General features: G+C 36.1%; 1 protein-coding gene across 2 annotated transcripts; it reads left to right on the forward strand.

Annotated features, from left to right (window-relative positions):
- Window positions 1-7,416: 7,416 nt before the first annotated feature.
- Window positions 7,417-16,695, forward strand: LOC117327681. 2 transcript variants are annotated; one of them, XM_033884781.1, is made up of 2 exons: window positions 7,417-7,524; window positions 14,658-16,695. In XM_033884781.1, the coding sequence occupies exon 2, from the start codon at window positions 14,841-14,843 to the stop codon at window positions 15,927-15,929; it is 1,089 nt and encodes a 362-aa protein (XP_033740672.1). In that variant the 5' UTR covers window positions 7,417-7,524; window positions 14,658-14,840; the 3' UTR covers window positions 15,930-16,695. The 2 variants fall into 2 exon arrangements, with proteins under 2 accessions (XP_033740672.1, XP_033740673.1); XM_033884782.1 differs by lacking the exon at window positions 7,417-7,524 and adding an exon at window positions 8,532-8,753.
- The last annotated feature ends 979 nt before the right edge of the window (window positions 16,696-17,674 follow it).

Raw genomic sequence — 17,674 nt, forward strand, 5'->3', positions numbered from 1 at the left:
TTTTCGGAGAGAATAAGATTTAAAAAAAAATTTGTATGACACTTTCCAATAATAAATTGTGACCCAAATATGTTGCCTGTAAGATAAATGAAATAATCTTATCTCAAAAGCCAACAAATTGCCACGAACAGGACGAACAGGTTACTAAATCCATATGATAGAATAATAATTTTGTGTCTATTATGATCAGCCATATTACAGAGATCAGAAAAAACAACAACAAACAGTTAGTGAGCTGTTTGAAATCAAGAATCTTATATGAATGGCTGTATAATATACTGCAGTAAACGAGAGGTATGAAGGTTCGTGGCATATACAATTATTGAACGAAACTAATAAAGTCGATATTACATAGCCACGAGTGTAAGATTATGTTGATCACATAACGTGAATTTACGAGAATATAATTAAAAACTGAATTTAACGAAATTTATTTATTGTGACGTCACAACCGCGCTATTCCACACGTGCCTCACGACATGACCGTATGGCGTGGTAGAACAGGTTGGTTATGTGATAGATATAGGATCCTAAACGAGTTTTTATTTAAAATTGAAGTTATGATATGAGTCTTAGAAGTTATATATTTATGTGAGCCTTCGAGACAGGTTTCACCATTTCACGTCACTGTCTGTATTATGACGTCACAATCGATTTATGACTGGCACAGTCAATCAAAAACGCCCCAGGGTAAATTACACTAGTGACGTCAGCACATGTAAAATATTGTACGGATGACTGGCTAACAGGGTGGTTATGTAAAAAAAAAAATGTTCAAATGTTTAACGATAAAGTTTTTGTTAATTTTATGTATACGGAGCCCCAGATGGGACATGGTAATATATTTACCAATCTGTGCGCACGTTTTTTTTTATTTAAACATATTTTATTGTATCTTAATATATACATGGGAATTGGGCACAAGTTATCAAACTTATATTAAGCCCTTTCCCTATATAATTTTACATACATATAATACATTTATTTTTACAAGATGACATATATTTACATATTTGAGAGAGAGAGAGAGAGAGAGAGAGAGAGAGAGAGAGAGAGAGAGAGAGAGAGAGAGAGAGAGAGAGAGAGAGAGTTAAATGAATATAAATGAAGATATAATTAAAAAAAAATCATTATGACTATAGATTATCAAATGAATAAACAATTCAAGTAAACTATTCCGATGCCGATAGCAGAAGTTCACACTATTCACTTTTCAAAACACTCTGCTGTTTCTAAAGTTCATCACATCCTGTGGCATGGTTAGCTCTCTCCGTTCGCTTCCTATGCCTCCTGGAAATTCGATTCTCTTTTGCCATCGGCATCGTAATAGATGTGATAAGCACACATAAATTTACAAAGATATATATAGAGAGATAAGGGGAATTAAAATCTATACGAATCAAGAATATTTTTCTGGGTGTTTTTGCATATTGTAACATTATCCTCTATGGATAAATCACTGCTTCCATACAGTAATAGCTGCAGATCTAGCGGTATGAAATTGTTCAGATTCCGTTACAATTCGATTCTCTGTTCAACATAATTATCACAGACGAAGAAGAAATGATATGTATCCTCAATAGGATGACCACATTGACAGTGACTATAATCAATCAGATGAGATCGGAAAAGGTCATTATTTAAAGTACTACAACTATTTCTTAATCTTGCATGCAATATATTAGATTTTCTATTTCCAACAGAGTAATAATAAGGTACTTTTGATATATTAGTGATAGACTTTTTAAAAACTAAGTATGAGTTACTTTGCCTAGTTTCTAAATCTAATTGGTTCCAAAGTCGAATAGTAGCCGGGAAAAACGAAATATTGGTCAAATGAAGTCGGAAATTTGGTAAAGAGTAGTTATTGGCGTCTCGGAGGTTATAGTGAGAGTTTTCAGATACTAAAGGAGGCAGTAGAGTGGATAAATAGCTTGGTGTTAGGTGATTTGTGACTTTATAGAAAAGTTGCAGTTTTCTCCTAGTACGACGAGTAGCAATTGGTTCTAAACCACTTTCAGAATATAACGAAAGTCTGCTAGCAAAAGATGGTAATCCAGTAATTATTCTTGCTATTTCTAAGCTAAGTTTTTCTAATTTGTCTGCATCACCGAGAGAACACCCGTCCCAAACCTCGCAACAGTATTCAAATAATGGCAGAATATAAGACTTGTAAATTTTAATTAAAGTTTGTCTGTTTAAAAGATATTTGAGCTTTCGGAGGATACTTACCTGTTTTGATACCTTTTTACAAATGTTGTCAATATGAGTGGACCATCTGCAATTTGCATCTAAAGTAACTCCTAGGTATTTATGGTTATCAACAAATTCTACATCCACATTATTAAAGCTTATATCTACAACATGTTCGTGCTCATTGTTTGAAATAAGTAAAGCTTCCGTTTTCAGAGGGTTGAATTTCGCCAGCCATGTTTCTGCCCAATTTTGAATTTTAACTAAGTCATTATTTATTTTCGTTTCAATTTCTAAGAGCGATCGACCAGAACATAATAAGGAGGTATCACCAGCAAATAATTTGGAAAGACTTTCAAGGTTATCTGATATGTCATTTATATATAGGATAAAAAGAAGAGGACCCAATACTGACCCTTGCGGAACGCCAGCATTAGTAGTTCTGACGGAAGATTTACTAATTCCTACGAAAACTTGTTGTTTCCGGCTTCTGATATAATTATTTAACCATTTTAAAAGTTTTCCGTTTATTCCATAATTAGTTAATTTTACATTTAGTCCCTTGTGCCACACACGATCGAACGCTTTGGAGATATCACAAAAAACTAGACACGTTGGTTGCTTTTTTTCAAAATTTTCACAAGCAGTATGATAAATTTCTATCATTTGGTGAACGGTAGAGTGACCAGGTTGGAAACCTGACTGATATTTATATATAAGTGAGTTTTCAAGTAAATAATTATTAAAAAATTTCACAACTAAGAGTTCAAAAACTTTACCAATAGTACTGAGTAATGATATAGATCTATAATTTGAAGAAACATGTGTATCCCCATTCTTAAATAATGGCATAACTATTGCTGATTTCCAATGTTCTGGAAATACACCAGTATCCAACGAGTATCTAAAAATGAATGATAAAGGATAAGCTACAGATACTGCAGTATTTTTTAACATACTGTGACTAATCCCATCATGACCTACAGCTTTGTATATAGATAAAGATTTAAGTATGTCGATTATGTCATTGAGTTCAAATTGTATCTCTGATATAGTAGCGTCCGTCCTAAGTTCGACCCCTGGCTCGTCGATGTTTGTATCGTCAATAGTAGAAATGGAAACAAAGTAATCATTTAGTATATTAGCTTTATCCTACATCTGTCATTACAAGATCTCCATTATTATTTACAAGGGGTGGTATAGTATTAACAGTTTCAGTAGATTTTATTAATCTGCGGACAACTTTCCAAAAAATTCAAGGATTCGAATCAGAAAAACGGTCTAAAATACCATTTATGTCTGCATAGAACTGTTCTTTTATGTGCTTTTTCAGATTATTAACGTGATTACGTTTTCTCCGAAAATTCGTCAAGTTTCTTATAGAGCGATTAGATTTTTTAAAAATCTAAAAGTCTGTCTCTTTTCCTTATTTCACGTCGAAGGTCAGAATTAAACCAGGGCTTGTCATTAGGTCGTATTGTAACAGTTTTTGTAGGACGGATTGTCAATCTGTGCGCACGTTTTAGTAATATGTGCGCTCGTTTTAGTAATCTGTGCGCACGCTTTCGGAAAACGTGTGCACAGATTACTAAAACGAGCGCACAGATTACGAAAACGTGCGCACAGATTACTAGATCGCGCGCACAGATTACGAAAACGTGCGCACAGATTGACAATCCGTACGCACATGACAGATTACAAAAACGTGCGCACAGATTGGTAAATATATTACCATGTTCCTTCGGGGGCTCCGTAAGTTATCGGGACAGCTGTAAAATAAAAATAAATAAATAAATAAAAACAAAAAATGTAATAAGAAACCGCCGGACGCATAATCATATTCCAAGATCGATACATGTATAGTGGTCAATGTATATTACTGTGCCAAATACATATCGGGACAACATCATCCCGGACCAAAGTTTTCTCTCTGGATTAGACGCCATTAATTTACACCTGTATGGAGTCTGGTAATTAATATACACCAGTATACCCCCCGGGAGGACTCCTTCTGACATCTTTAGTACCGCAAGTGAAAACTTTGGCACATTTGGGAAGTTATCGGCTAGTTTGATAACCCCCTCTGCGCTGAGTATGTCTTGATAAGGGAGTCGATCGTGTTCGGTCAGTGATAAAGTATCCATTTCACTAGTCACAATCATTGACCGTTTAATCCATCGACTTGATATAATTATGTGTTCGACATATTTCATTTTATCATGTTTTAATTTATAACATTTAAAATTGACTGTTTTTTTTTCTTTAAAACTTTTAATATGACGCTGGCTTTAGTATTGTCATTTTTTTCTGTCAATCATCGAGATCGGCTAAGACTAAACCTTGATGGCAGACCTAGAAAAGTTATAGATGTGATGGAGAACGATATATACATGTTGAACAGAATGTTACGATGTCGAGGGCTGAAGATATAAAAGGATAGCCTGCAGTAAATGCACCATGTATGTTCATATCTCTAGCGTTTTCAGCTTCAAAATGACGATGGACAGATATTATATATGCCATTGTCCATATATCAAGGAATCTTGATCGCAGATTTCGGAATCAGACAATGTATGGGACGATATTCTGATGGATGATAAGTAACCACCCTGTCACACCTGTTAGGTATATTTATTCTAAATTCTAAAAGCTTCTATAGGGAGTATACCATAAGTCTTCGTTTAGAACCCCAAAAATAGATTTCAGGGAAGATAACGCTCCAATTTCTAAGATACATCCGAAACCTGTCAAAATTTCAGGTGGTAACATAACAAAGCACATAACGTATGTAATTTAAAATGCAATAATATGATGAAGAAGTTCTTAGTACCGGAATTAATCACACCCCTATACAGACGTAGTCAGACATACAATAGGATAACATTTCCTGGAAGTACAGACGATAGTTGTTATACTACACTATGGCATGTCAATTTACATCTCCTTCAGTTTACTGGGGTCTGTTTAGAATCAAAACATTAAGCTTTGTAGGCATCAACCAATCTCCACAACGTCATTCTGAAGAGTGCTTCGTGTGAAAAAAACAACGACAGTAATGTTTGTCCTGGGCAAATCAACAAACAAACTATCGTAAACATGAAAACCTTGACATCAAACGGAGAGTATCGGTAATGGGGATATATAGCTAACAAATCAGCTGATGAGGCATTGTACCATTTTTGTAAAATAAATTAAAGCAAGGTAATAGAAACATTATCAGACCACAGGCGCCTGTGATCAGACTTATTTATCCTCGGTAATTATAGGTATGAAGTACTTAAGGTATGTCTACATAAAATTTTGAACAGCAGATAGAAAACGTGCATCTTGTTTTGAACATGCTGCGGGAAATCGACAACACAATGGCTGAAGATGCACTGCAATTTTAATAAAAATAAGCTTGTCAAACAAAATGCACTGTGTATGTAATCGTTTTCGTAAACAATGTTGATTGTATACTACACCAGGTAAGCAGTGTTTAACAGAGTTGATATCCCTAACAGTAGCTCCAGGTCGGTTTTCTCCTGACGTAGATCACTAATTCAGAGTATGTAATTGATTTCCAATTAGCGTTCACGAAAACATATTGATTTTACTGTATGTTTTGTCTGTGAAAAAAAGTATTACTTAACGAATACCATTAATAATTCAGACGTATGTTTTAACTCTGTAATATGTTATGAAGTACTAACAGTATATATATCAGTAGAAATGTGATACTCTAATCGAGTGATATATGTTTATATGTAACAAAGTCAGGTACTCCCAACCGGAAATAACCGTTAATTCATTGATCTCATCACTTTTGTAAACTCGATGATGAAGCGACGATTTTTAATAGGCTCAGTCACGCATGTGCTATGGCACGAGTCAATCGATCGATATCGATCGGACATATAACATCAACACTGCTGTATTTGAAGTATCTTTGTCTATTAATGAAATCGGTCCCATTTCATCAACGTCATTTGGAAACGTTGTTCTTAATTGTTGGCGAATAATATTAAAGCATAATTCACGGTATAAATGTACAAAGAAGTAACGATGTTAGGGTATATGCTGTATATCCTGAATTTAGGACAACGTTTACACGCATTTAAACTCCATTACAAAAACTGACACTATGACCAATTTAGCTCGAGTTTATAGTGTAAATTAGATTAAATTTTATTTGAGTATATTTTATAATGTTCTTTTTAAACGATTGATGTTTTGTTACACACAATACGTGTGGTGTGTGTCAGAGTTAAGGGTATATATGCTACCTTACACATTATTTAATTAGTTTAAAGAGTTCATCACGTGATTCGTGTTTTAGTTAAGAATCTACATGATTTGAGTACTAGTACCTTACCAATAACATACCCTAATCACAGGGGTTCGTTACAAACGATATGATATATGAGATGGGTCGTACATATGTAGGGATACATATGTGTGCGACCAATCTCATATATCATAACATTAGCAACGAACCCCCCGGGCCCTAATACAATATATTTAATACATTTATCCGTTCGTGTACATCTCAGATATGCCATCATTCTCGAGTAAAATGGCAACTCTTGTCAATTGCTGATCATTCTGTGTATAATTGGATCTGTATTTTTTTTTAAATAATTGGACAAATATTTATTATTTATTGATTTCCTATTTATTTTAAGACTTACTACCATCTGATCTATCATTCCCTATTACCACCAGTACACCCGCAATCTATACCCCAGTTTCTTCAATGTTCCTTGATATTTTTTCTCCCATGAAAGCATTTCAGAATTTAAAGAAAGTTCATTATCTTTAAATCCGATAATGTTTTCTATGAGAAATGTAAAGTTTAGCGATTTCCTGAAGTTACGGAATGCTGATGAAGTAAGAGAGGTTTACTGGTCTGGAGGGTCAGATGATACCCAGACTTGTCGTGTAAAACATACTAAAACTAAAGTTTTCCTTTTTAAATATGGATGAAGCTGGTTAAACATGATTAATAAGTGTAGTACACCGAACCCAGCGATCGAACTCCATGGTCGGGTGCCTTCTACAAAACCTACACGTAAGGCTGTGACGTGGCGATCGGTAACAATCACAACTAAACAACAACATTTGATGGAGGTAGGATGTACAACAACACTATTGTTACACCAGCTGTGAGGGGGTACACCTCTGTTTCCGGAATATATTGGCACGACTGACTTGGATTTCATCATGTCGTGTTGGAATTTTTCACTCTAGTTATTTACAAATGATTTGAATCATTTAAAGTGTGCGTCTGTGCATATAATGCACATACGTACTCCGGGAGCGATAACGGACGGGCGTATCATAGAGTCAGTGGTAAGTTAAACTGTTTTAAGTTTAACTAGGAATGGTCCAGATTATTTCAGACACCATATAGGTTAAGTAACAGGACAAATTAATATCAAGGTTTTACTGCCATAATCAATTTAACCAGACAGATGTTTTTAGATACAAATTGGTGTGATAATGCTGTTGCTGCTGCTGCTGATGATGATGATGATGATGATGACATGTTTTAATACAACGCTGATGAATGTTAAAATCATAAATATATTGTGATAATTGACCAGTCAAGTTAATCTATATGTATAATGAACTAACTGAATCCCTGAATCACTGATTTACATCAATCTAAGTCTTGGATGATTTCTGTGGTTAATGTTAGCGATCGAGCCCGATAACTAAGGCGTGGCCCTGTCCAAAACAGGCGTACCCATAGTATATTTACCTAGATTAGTCTATTATCAATCTCATGATTCTCACTAAATAAAGCATTTTATAAACATGTGATTTATTTCAATATCGTGACGTCATACAGTGAAACTGCATGACGTCAACCTCGCGAAAATTTGATTTTACAAAGTTTTCCAGCAATTTTTTTTTATTCTAAAAACATAATGTTATATTTAGTATATATAGAATAAGATTTATGAAAATCATCACAATTTTTTTGCCCAATAGCTGCTTCAACAACTAAAAATTCACTCTTAACTCGTTTCATAAATATGACAGAAATTTGACTCTCTTCTGACGTTAACTATCATTGGATTTTTTTGATGACTGAATGGGACGGTGTGTCGCTAAAATAAAGTTTTCTTTTGGGGGATTTATTGAAAATCATACACTCCATGTCTATCTGCAGACGAATGACTGTACAGGTATGCACTGAGCTACCTGTGTATTTTGGCAATCACAGGTAAAAATTGGCTTTACAAACGAAAACATGTCAACAAATCTGTCCATTTAGTGGTTGTGATTTAAAATATTTGCTCTCCAAATTAAAAACAACATCGTTCAGTATATTCAATAGAAGTTAAATTTCTCACATTTCAAAGTGAATTTCAAAGTTAGATTGTGTTAAATACATAGCTGGCTGTGTAAAGAAACGATAGTGCGATATCGGGCCCCGACTGTACAGACCCTATCAGTATATACTCGTGTAAACACACAGTCGGGCTGGCATTCGGACACCAGTATTTACACTGGACAGTTAATACCGGGAGAACCTAGACACATATCATACCAAACGAGAGGAGAAATTTCAGGTATATTTTATTGCATTGAAAAACAGTGACATTTTAATTTTTTAGTTTAGTTTGCATACTTCTGTACTTTAATATTTCATCAAATGTATCAATGCTTTAACTAATGAACATGAATTAGTAATTTGAAATATATTTGATTTATTTCATGGTCCTTTTACTTTTAGAATTGAATATATTTATTATTGCCATTAAAATCTGCATTTGTATTGTTAAAAAAAGAAAGAAAAAGAAAGAAAAAGAAAGAAAGAAACGGAATGTAGAATTGATGACGTTATCAGAACACCTATACGATATCATTTAAATACATCTATTTGAAAAAAAAAAAGAAAAAAAAACTTACTGGGCCAATTCTTTTTCAGATTACATTATGTGTTTGACTTAAAGGTATTGACAGTATACAGTTTAAAAATGAATTATGAAACATTGTGGTTTCGTTAAATAGGTCTGATGGATGTCATAGAAGTACTTTTATTATTTTTTTATCAAAGTGTATCAGTTTCGTAAGTTGTATAAGTAATATTACATATGGTTTTGTCTATAATATGACGATAGGTTGTCTACTTATACCTGAAATGTATGAAGTCTTAACATCTGATTTATTGTTCAGTTGTAGTTGACTTTTGTAGGGCGACATATTCAACTTATTTCCCAGAATACTGACTGTCCTGTATGATTCAGTAACCTGGTTATAACGAATTCAAATTAGTTATTCGAAAACCGAACAACTGCTCTTTTAATTAACCGTGACAACCTAGATATTACGAATTTATGTTTTACGAAAATCTGGCTAAACCGAATTTATTATGTGTTATGGTAAAACCGGACTACATCGAATTTATTATGTGTTATGCTAAAACCGGACTACATCGAATTTAGTATGTGTTATGCTAAAACCTGGCTATACCGAAAATAACCATCCGATAACCTCACTAAACTGTTTTGGCTATAACGTCTCATTTGCCTTTTCCGGAAACCCGGCTGTAACGGCCAATTGAAAGATTTAATTGTGCTAAATGTAGGTTAAAATATAATGTTTCCGATCAATGTGAGTCTAAAGTGACCTACACATATATATTTCAGGAATATCATATCAACAACGTACAGAAAACATCAGTATGTCAGATGCCTCATATGAAAACTACAATATCGTCTATCGATCATTGTACCGTCGGGACTGTGTTACAGTGACGATGATACCGTCGGGACTGTGTTACAGTGACGATGATACCGTCAACTGTGTTACAGTGACGATGATACCGTCGGGACTGTGTTACAGTGACGATGATACCGTCGGGACTGTGTTACAGTGACGATGATACCGTCGGGACTGTGTTACAGTGACGATGATACCGTCGGGACTGTGTTACAGTGACGATGATACCGTCGGGACTGTGTTACAGTGACGACGATACCGTCGGGACTGTGTTACAGTGACGATGATACCGTCGGGACTGTGTTACAGTGACGATGATACCGTCGGGACTGTGTTACAGTGACGATGATACCGTCGGGACTGTGTTACAGTGACGATGATACCGTCGGGACTGTGTTACAGTGACGATGATACCGTCGGGACTGTGTTACAGTGACGATGATACCGTCGGGACTGTGTTACAGTGACGATGATACCGTCGGGACTGTGTTACAGTGACGATGATACCGTCGGGACTGTGTTACAGTGACGATGATACCGTCGGGACTGTGTTACAGTGACGATGATACCGTCGGGACTGTGTTACAGTGACGATGATACCGTCGGGACTGTGTTACAGTGACGATGATACCGTAAAGACTTTGTTACAGTGACGATGATACCGTCGGGACTGTGTTACAGTGACGATGATACCGTCGGGACTGTGTTACAGTGACGACGATACCGTAAAGACTTTGTTACAGTGACGATGATACCGTCGGGACTGTGTTACCGTGACGACGATATCGTCGGGACTGTGTTACAGTGACGACGATACCGTCGGGACTGTGTTACAGTGACGATGATACCGTCGGGACTGTGTTACAGTGACGATGATACCGTCGGGACTGTGTTACAGTGACGATGATACCGTAAAGACTTTGTTACAGTGACGATGATACCGTCGGGACTGTGTTACAGTGACGATGATACCGTCGGGACTGTGTTACAGTGACGATGATACCGTCGGGACTGTGTTACAGTGACGATGATACCGTAAAGACTTTGTTACAGTGACGATGATACCGTCGGGACTGTGTTACAGTGACGATGATACCGTCGGGACTGTGTTACAGTGACGATGATACACTACATGTAATCGGTTTCCGAAGACAGGATATAACAGCGTCATATATTTCCACCGATCTACCGCATTCCATTGCTTTTCAATATCATTGTCTAAAAACCAGTTTTAGCTGTTAGACTTAGATAAGAGAACTGGCATGTAATTTAGCTGTTTAAACAAGAGAAATAGCATGCAATTTAGACAAGAGAACTAGTATGCAATTTAGTAGTTTAGACAAGAGAAATAGCATGCAATTTTGACAAGAGAACTAGTATGGTATGTGTGTTAGCTATTTAGACAAGATAACTGGTATGTGTTTTGGCTATTTAGACAAGAGAGCTAAGTTTGTGTGTTAGCTGTTTAGACAAGAGAAATAGCATGCAATTTAGACAAGAAAACTGGTATGTGTTTTAGCTGTTTAGACAAGATAACTAGTGTATGTTTTAGCTTTTTAGACAAGAGAACTGGTATGTGCGTTAGCTGTTTAGACAAGAGAACTAGTATTTATTTTAGCTGTTTAATCAAGAGAACTGGTATTTATTTTAGCTGTTTAATCAAGAGAACTAGTATTTATTTTAGCTGTTTAATCAAGAGAACTAGTATTTATTTTAGCTGTTTAGACAAGAGAACTGGTATTTATTTTAGCTGTTTAGACAAGAGAACTGGTATGCAATTTAGCTGTTTAGACAAGAGAAATGGTATGCAATTTAACTGTTTAGACAAAAGAAAAAGTATGCGATTAAGCTGTTTAGACCAGAGAGTAGTATCTATTTGAGCTGTTTAGACCAGAGAGTAGTATCTATTTTAGCCGTTTAGACATGAGAACTAGTGTGTGTTTTAGCTATTTAGACCAGAGAGTAGTATCTATTTGAGCTGTTTAGACATGAGAGTAGTATTTTAGCTGTTTAGACATGAGAGTAGTATCTATTTTAGCTGTTTAGACATGAGAACTAGTACATATTTATGTTGTTTAGACATGAGAACTAGTACATATTTATGTTGTTTAGACATGAGAACTAGTACATATTTATGTTGTTTAGACATGAGAACTAGTACATATTTATGTTGTTTTGACAAGTAAAGAACTAGTATAATCTTAGTCTGGGAATAAAACAAATAAAACTAGCGTTAATCAATTTTAAAACGGTAACATTTCAGGCATACATGACTTAAGTAAAAGTAGTGTAACCTAACGAAATCCGGCCTTAGTTTGATAAAGTAACAACTCTGTTCCAGACCGGTCAAACCGTTTGGACTTCGATAAACGAAAATGGCCCTGATGTCGAACTGAGCGATATGGGTGGACACAAGGTCTGGACAGGATAGATGTTTTTTTTAGATGGTCTTAGGTGTATGAATGTAACCGTGATACAATCCACACTACACTGACACGTGTTTAAGATTCTGTTTATCACCTAACTTATATTCACGAGAAAACACGCGAAACTTCTTAAATGTATTTCCATGCATGACGGATTTCAACTTAGATGGTACTAGTCCGCTAAAAGAGAATTTTTATATCGATTTATAACCATATGTATGTACTACATGGTAAACTGTGTGCATTCAAGGATACATATTTCATTAATTTAATATACATGTTTATCTGTTAAGTTAAATATATATCTGTGTTATTTTTTGAAGAATTCAATTTAGTATATTTAATTCCTTTCTTGATGTCTATAATCGTTTTCTCTCCCAGTTGGTATTTAAGTAAACTTTGCAATAAAAGAATCAACAAACGGTCACTACCTTACATGTAGCTATAATTTATGAAATAACAAAATTACAAAAATTGTAAGTCCTAATGGGAATGTAATTTTAAGATGTATGGCGGGCGGACCCTGTCTGGTGTTAGGAATGTCTAGCTGTTACAGGGTTATCGTTCCTGGCTTGTAATCGACGATATCACGCCAAAATAAACACAACCCAACAAAACGGAGATAGGATTTGAATTCAGCTTTACAAAAGCTGAGATAAAAATATAATACATTTATTTGAAATTTCTACATATGTGAAAGACGGCTCCACATTAATTTTATAAATATTTAAAAAGAGCCGTATAATTTGACAGGTTTAAATATTAGGTAATTTACTAACAGATCACTTGTGTTTATCTTACAATCATGTATTACATACACGCCCAAAATCAATTATTTTATAAAAAAAATCTCCAACATCTAATCTTATGTCATGAGTCGAGATTGAAAGTCACCATTTGAAGTTGAAAACAAATAACAATTCATCAACGCTTATCTTTGAAATTTCTCACAAATTGCGTGACACTTGAGATTTATTTTTATACTACTCAAACACAATTTATTGTCTCGCGTTTCAACATACCATGCATTGTAATATATAACAGGGTCAATTATCAAGTTTGAAGAAACAAATAAATACTGTGTGAAATCAGCTACACTTTTTATTTTACAGTCCGCCGAGCTGTCTTATAGTCACGTCCGTCAACTCTCTCGAAACACTTGATTTATCAATCCACTATTGACGTTCTTTCAAATGAAAATCTGGACTGATAAACGTTAAATAGACACTGTTCAATCTAGAACTCGCGTAAAACACCCCACTCTGTACATCCCAAGTTTGTCAGTATAAAGAGGTGTCATCGTCTTCACAAGTTTGTCAGTATAAAGAGGTGTCATCGTCTTCACAAGTTTGTCAGTATAAAGAGGTGTCATCGTCTTCACCATGCTCTGATTCTTATTTCTTTGTAACACTCCAGACAGATCTGGGATGGTTTAGCGCCAGAAAAATAAAAAAATTATAAATACACATATTAAAAAAAGAAATGCACCATTCAAAACCAAGCATTAAACATGACGAACACTAAAAAAAAAAATGCTCCGCCATTTTCTGTCTGGTTGGTATTTACACAAGATATCGCTCCTGAAGATAATAATACCCAGTTGACGACTTTCTGACATTAAGGTTTTATCCTGACGACACGGGACAGATATTGAAGTTTATATATGTCTTAGTATAATTTACCGTATTTATAAACACAATTCACTTCGCTAACATTTGTATCATACGTCGGGGGTATTTGGTGGTGAAACTAGCAATACGGTTTGTCCCTATATATCTCTACCGTAACTTCGATATTCCAGAGTGTTTAAATTATTTCTAACACGGATATTCATCTCATGCGAACTATCAAATTCATGAAGAGAAGGGCAATGCAGGTGTGACCTTCGCGGTATGGACCTTCGTGGTATGACCTTCGTCTGTTGTTGTATGACCCATAGACCGAGTTTCCTCTCGTCCTGGCACCATGTCTGGTGTAGGGGCCCTACACCAGGCATGGTGTCAGGACCAGAGGAAACTCGGGCTATATGACCCAATACAACATTACGGGATTGTACAAGAACCTGTGTTTCTTTTTTTTCTCTACCGGTATTTATTTGGTTGCGCATTACCAGTTATGTATTTACCAAATGTGTTGACGTCATTGATCGATTTTGTAATCACGAAAAGTTCGGCTCCCAAAAAGTTAATTCTGTCGGATGTTCATCGATCATAACGCATGAGTCAGTTTTCACCTTGGATAAACACAATTTTGGTTTCTATAATCCGGAGACAAACATGTAGCTATATTTTTCACTGTTTGCATTTTTTCTTTTAATTTCTATAGGTAACCTTCCTTGGAACTCGTGTAAAAGAGGGATCTATGGAAACGGATCAGGTGCTTATGGGGAAAACCGGAAGTGAGTTTACACATAACGACTTGTAGAGATTGCATTTGAATACAATTTCTGAGACATTTTTGATTTTTTTTTTTATTAGACTGCTTTCTGGCTAAGTGTCGTGCGTAACAATGCCAGCACATAAGAAAATGCGTCCCCCGAAGCATCTTGAAAAGATGTTATTTATCAACCACAAGGAAGACCAATCCTTGGAGGACCGGTTGGCAAGGATACACCTGCGTTCTAGACTCCGGGAAATCGAGTTAGACCGGGAACGGATTAAAGTTAGGGATGAACTTAGAGATTCCAAAAGGAAGCAAATCCCTATTGACAATGTCCTGGCCAGACAGGATACAATGACGTCACGTCCTCCAATGTCACCAAGGAAACCAACAAGGCTTTCGGTAACCTCTGACCCGCGGTCACCACAGGAAGAGGACGGCCCAAACGCCTATCTCCTGGGGGAGTATAAGAGAATGTCAGAGGTTATCCCTACTATTCTTCTAACACTGTCTGCAAAGGACGATAAAACCAAACCAAAATCTGGCTCCAGATACAGGACAGATCATGTGAAAACACAATCAAATGTGACTTCTGTACAGGATTATGAACCTGACCTCCATCGAATTACAAAACTTGCACGTACAGTGAAAACTCTCAGACATAACATGGCTATTAATAAGAAACTAGAATTTACACGACCAACTGTTTCTTTGGCAAAAATGTTTAAAGAAATATACGAGAAAGAACACGATTTGGACCAATATACCGATGGTGCGTGTGTTTTACTAAAAAGGAAAATGGAGAAGCGACGCCGAGGAGCACTACCTCCACTGCCTATAACACGACGTCACTCGGCATACGAGTTCTCCCCAACACAGAAAGATAAGGACAATAACACCGGAACTGGAAGTGACAATCCAGAAAATGTACTTCCTCCAAATGGTGGACATTCCGCAGTTCTTCCCGCCCTACAGAGGACGCAGAGTATGGCCAATCTGCCACGGATGACAAGGAGTATGTCCAGTCTAAGTGTCCTTGGTGTCCGTCGGTCCGAAAGTCCGGATACCAAACTATTCATAGCCGAGGACGAACTTGTCATGCGCAAGAGAGTTGCGTTTGAGTTGAACAAATATGAACGTTTGAGAGAGAAAGTGGACCGATTTCTCCTTCCTCCAAAACCTATTGTCGAAGTTTCAGATGAATTAGCCGTCACGTGAAACGGAGACTGTCATGGCTTTATGCTACCTTCGACAACATGAATCTCAATTTCATAAAGAGCCAAACAAAAATTACATAAGTTAACTTGAGGTATCGTTTAATCTTTTATGACTTACTAGAGACATATATAGAAATTAAAGCACATAATTGGATCTTGGTGATGATTTCAAATAGTTATCGATAATTATGTGTCTGGTTTTCAAGTTTTCTCCAATATGGCGTCTAGTGAAGACTGAACCGAGCGACCGCAAAGGATTGTGGGAAGGTCAGGGGCCACTATGTAAACACAAGGGCAAATAGAGAGCTGCCAATCTCTGTATATATGTCTCTGGACTTACGCAATATAATTTTATTGTTACGTTTTTTATCAAATAGGTAATTTTTGTTTGTTTTCTTAAGTACTTGAGCAGGACAATAACATTTAAATGATCAATAAACACATGACAATGTACAAACAAAAGCGAAAGGTTACAAAACAAAAACTTTAAGTTGTTTTACTTGATCAAAATATAAGTTTGGAAATTATGTATCAGACATATCATCGTGTCTGTCAATGAGAGAGCATTAAAATTTGTATCTATGGAACGAATAGTTTTTTGTTTCTAATTCGGGGACACATTATTATGAACTTTATATTTAGAAACAAAATGACGGCAGTATACCGTAACTATGATACCTGTCCTATAACTAACATATAAATAGATTAATGTAAGTGACAACGTTATACTTTATCGGCTTATCAATAAAATATTATCTAAGTATTCAGTGAGACTTGTTTTTTTTAGGTCATCTGACCCAAAGGGTCGGGATGACCTATGGCCATCGTGTTCCGTCCGTCGTCGTCCGCTGTCCGTAAGACTTTTTATTTCAAAACACTACTCCTCCTTAACCCTTTGGTGGATTACTACTAAATTTGCTTTGAAACATCATTGGGGGAAGGCGATCATATTTAATATAAATGAGGCTGGTCTGACACCTAGGGCCAGAGTGGCGGGGCCCAAAAGGGGGAACTTTGCTGAAATTTCGCTTTAAAATCATACTCCTCTTTAACCCTTAGGTGGATTTTATCCAAATTTGGCGTGAAACATCATTGGGAGAGGCCGATCATATTTCATATGAATGAGGCTAGTGTGACCCCTAGGGACACAGGGGCGAGGCCCCAAAAGGGGAACTTAGCCAAAGTTTAGAAATGCTTCTCTTTCTTAATGCCTTAATTGATTTCAATCATATTTAGCATGAAACATCGGGGATGGGCAATTCTAATTGATATAAATGAGGCTTATCCGACCCATGGGGACAGAGAGACATGACACAAAAATCGGAACTTGGCTGAAATTTTGCTTTTAAGATGCTGCTCATCGTTTATTCAAAATAGATAAAAACCAAATTTGATCTGAAATATAACCGTCTGCGAACAGACAATTAACGGTAATGCTGCTGGATTGAGGGGTGTGTCCATGCTGTAAATGTTTGTCAGATGACCGTTAAGGCCCATGGACCTCTCGTTCATTTCCTCTACTATTTAGTAGAATACCTGAAATACAATCTGTCTAGGATCTCATCCTACACTCTCAATACAATATGACTAGGATGGTATTCCATCCTACACTCTAAATACAATCTGACTAGGATCCCATCCTACACTCTAATACAATCTGACTAGGATCCCATCCTACACTCTCTGTGGGAAGTTCGAAGGAACAGGAACTTCTTCAGGAATTAGGGAAACATCTCGTTCCTCCTA

The sequence above is a fragment of the Pecten maximus genome, chromosome 5 (genome assembly GCF_902652985.1).
Source record: "Pecten maximus chromosome 5, xPecMax1.1, whole genome shotgun sequence".
NCBI classification, from domain to species: Eukaryota; Metazoa; Mollusca; class Bivalvia; order Pectinida; family Pectinidae; genus Pecten; species Pecten maximus.

What these genes read in the sequence shown, in the direction of transcription:
- LOC117327681 (XM_033884781.1), top strand. Translation starts at nt 14,841, where the DNA reads ATGCCAGCACATAAGAAAATGCGTCCCCCGAAGCATCTTGAAAAGATG.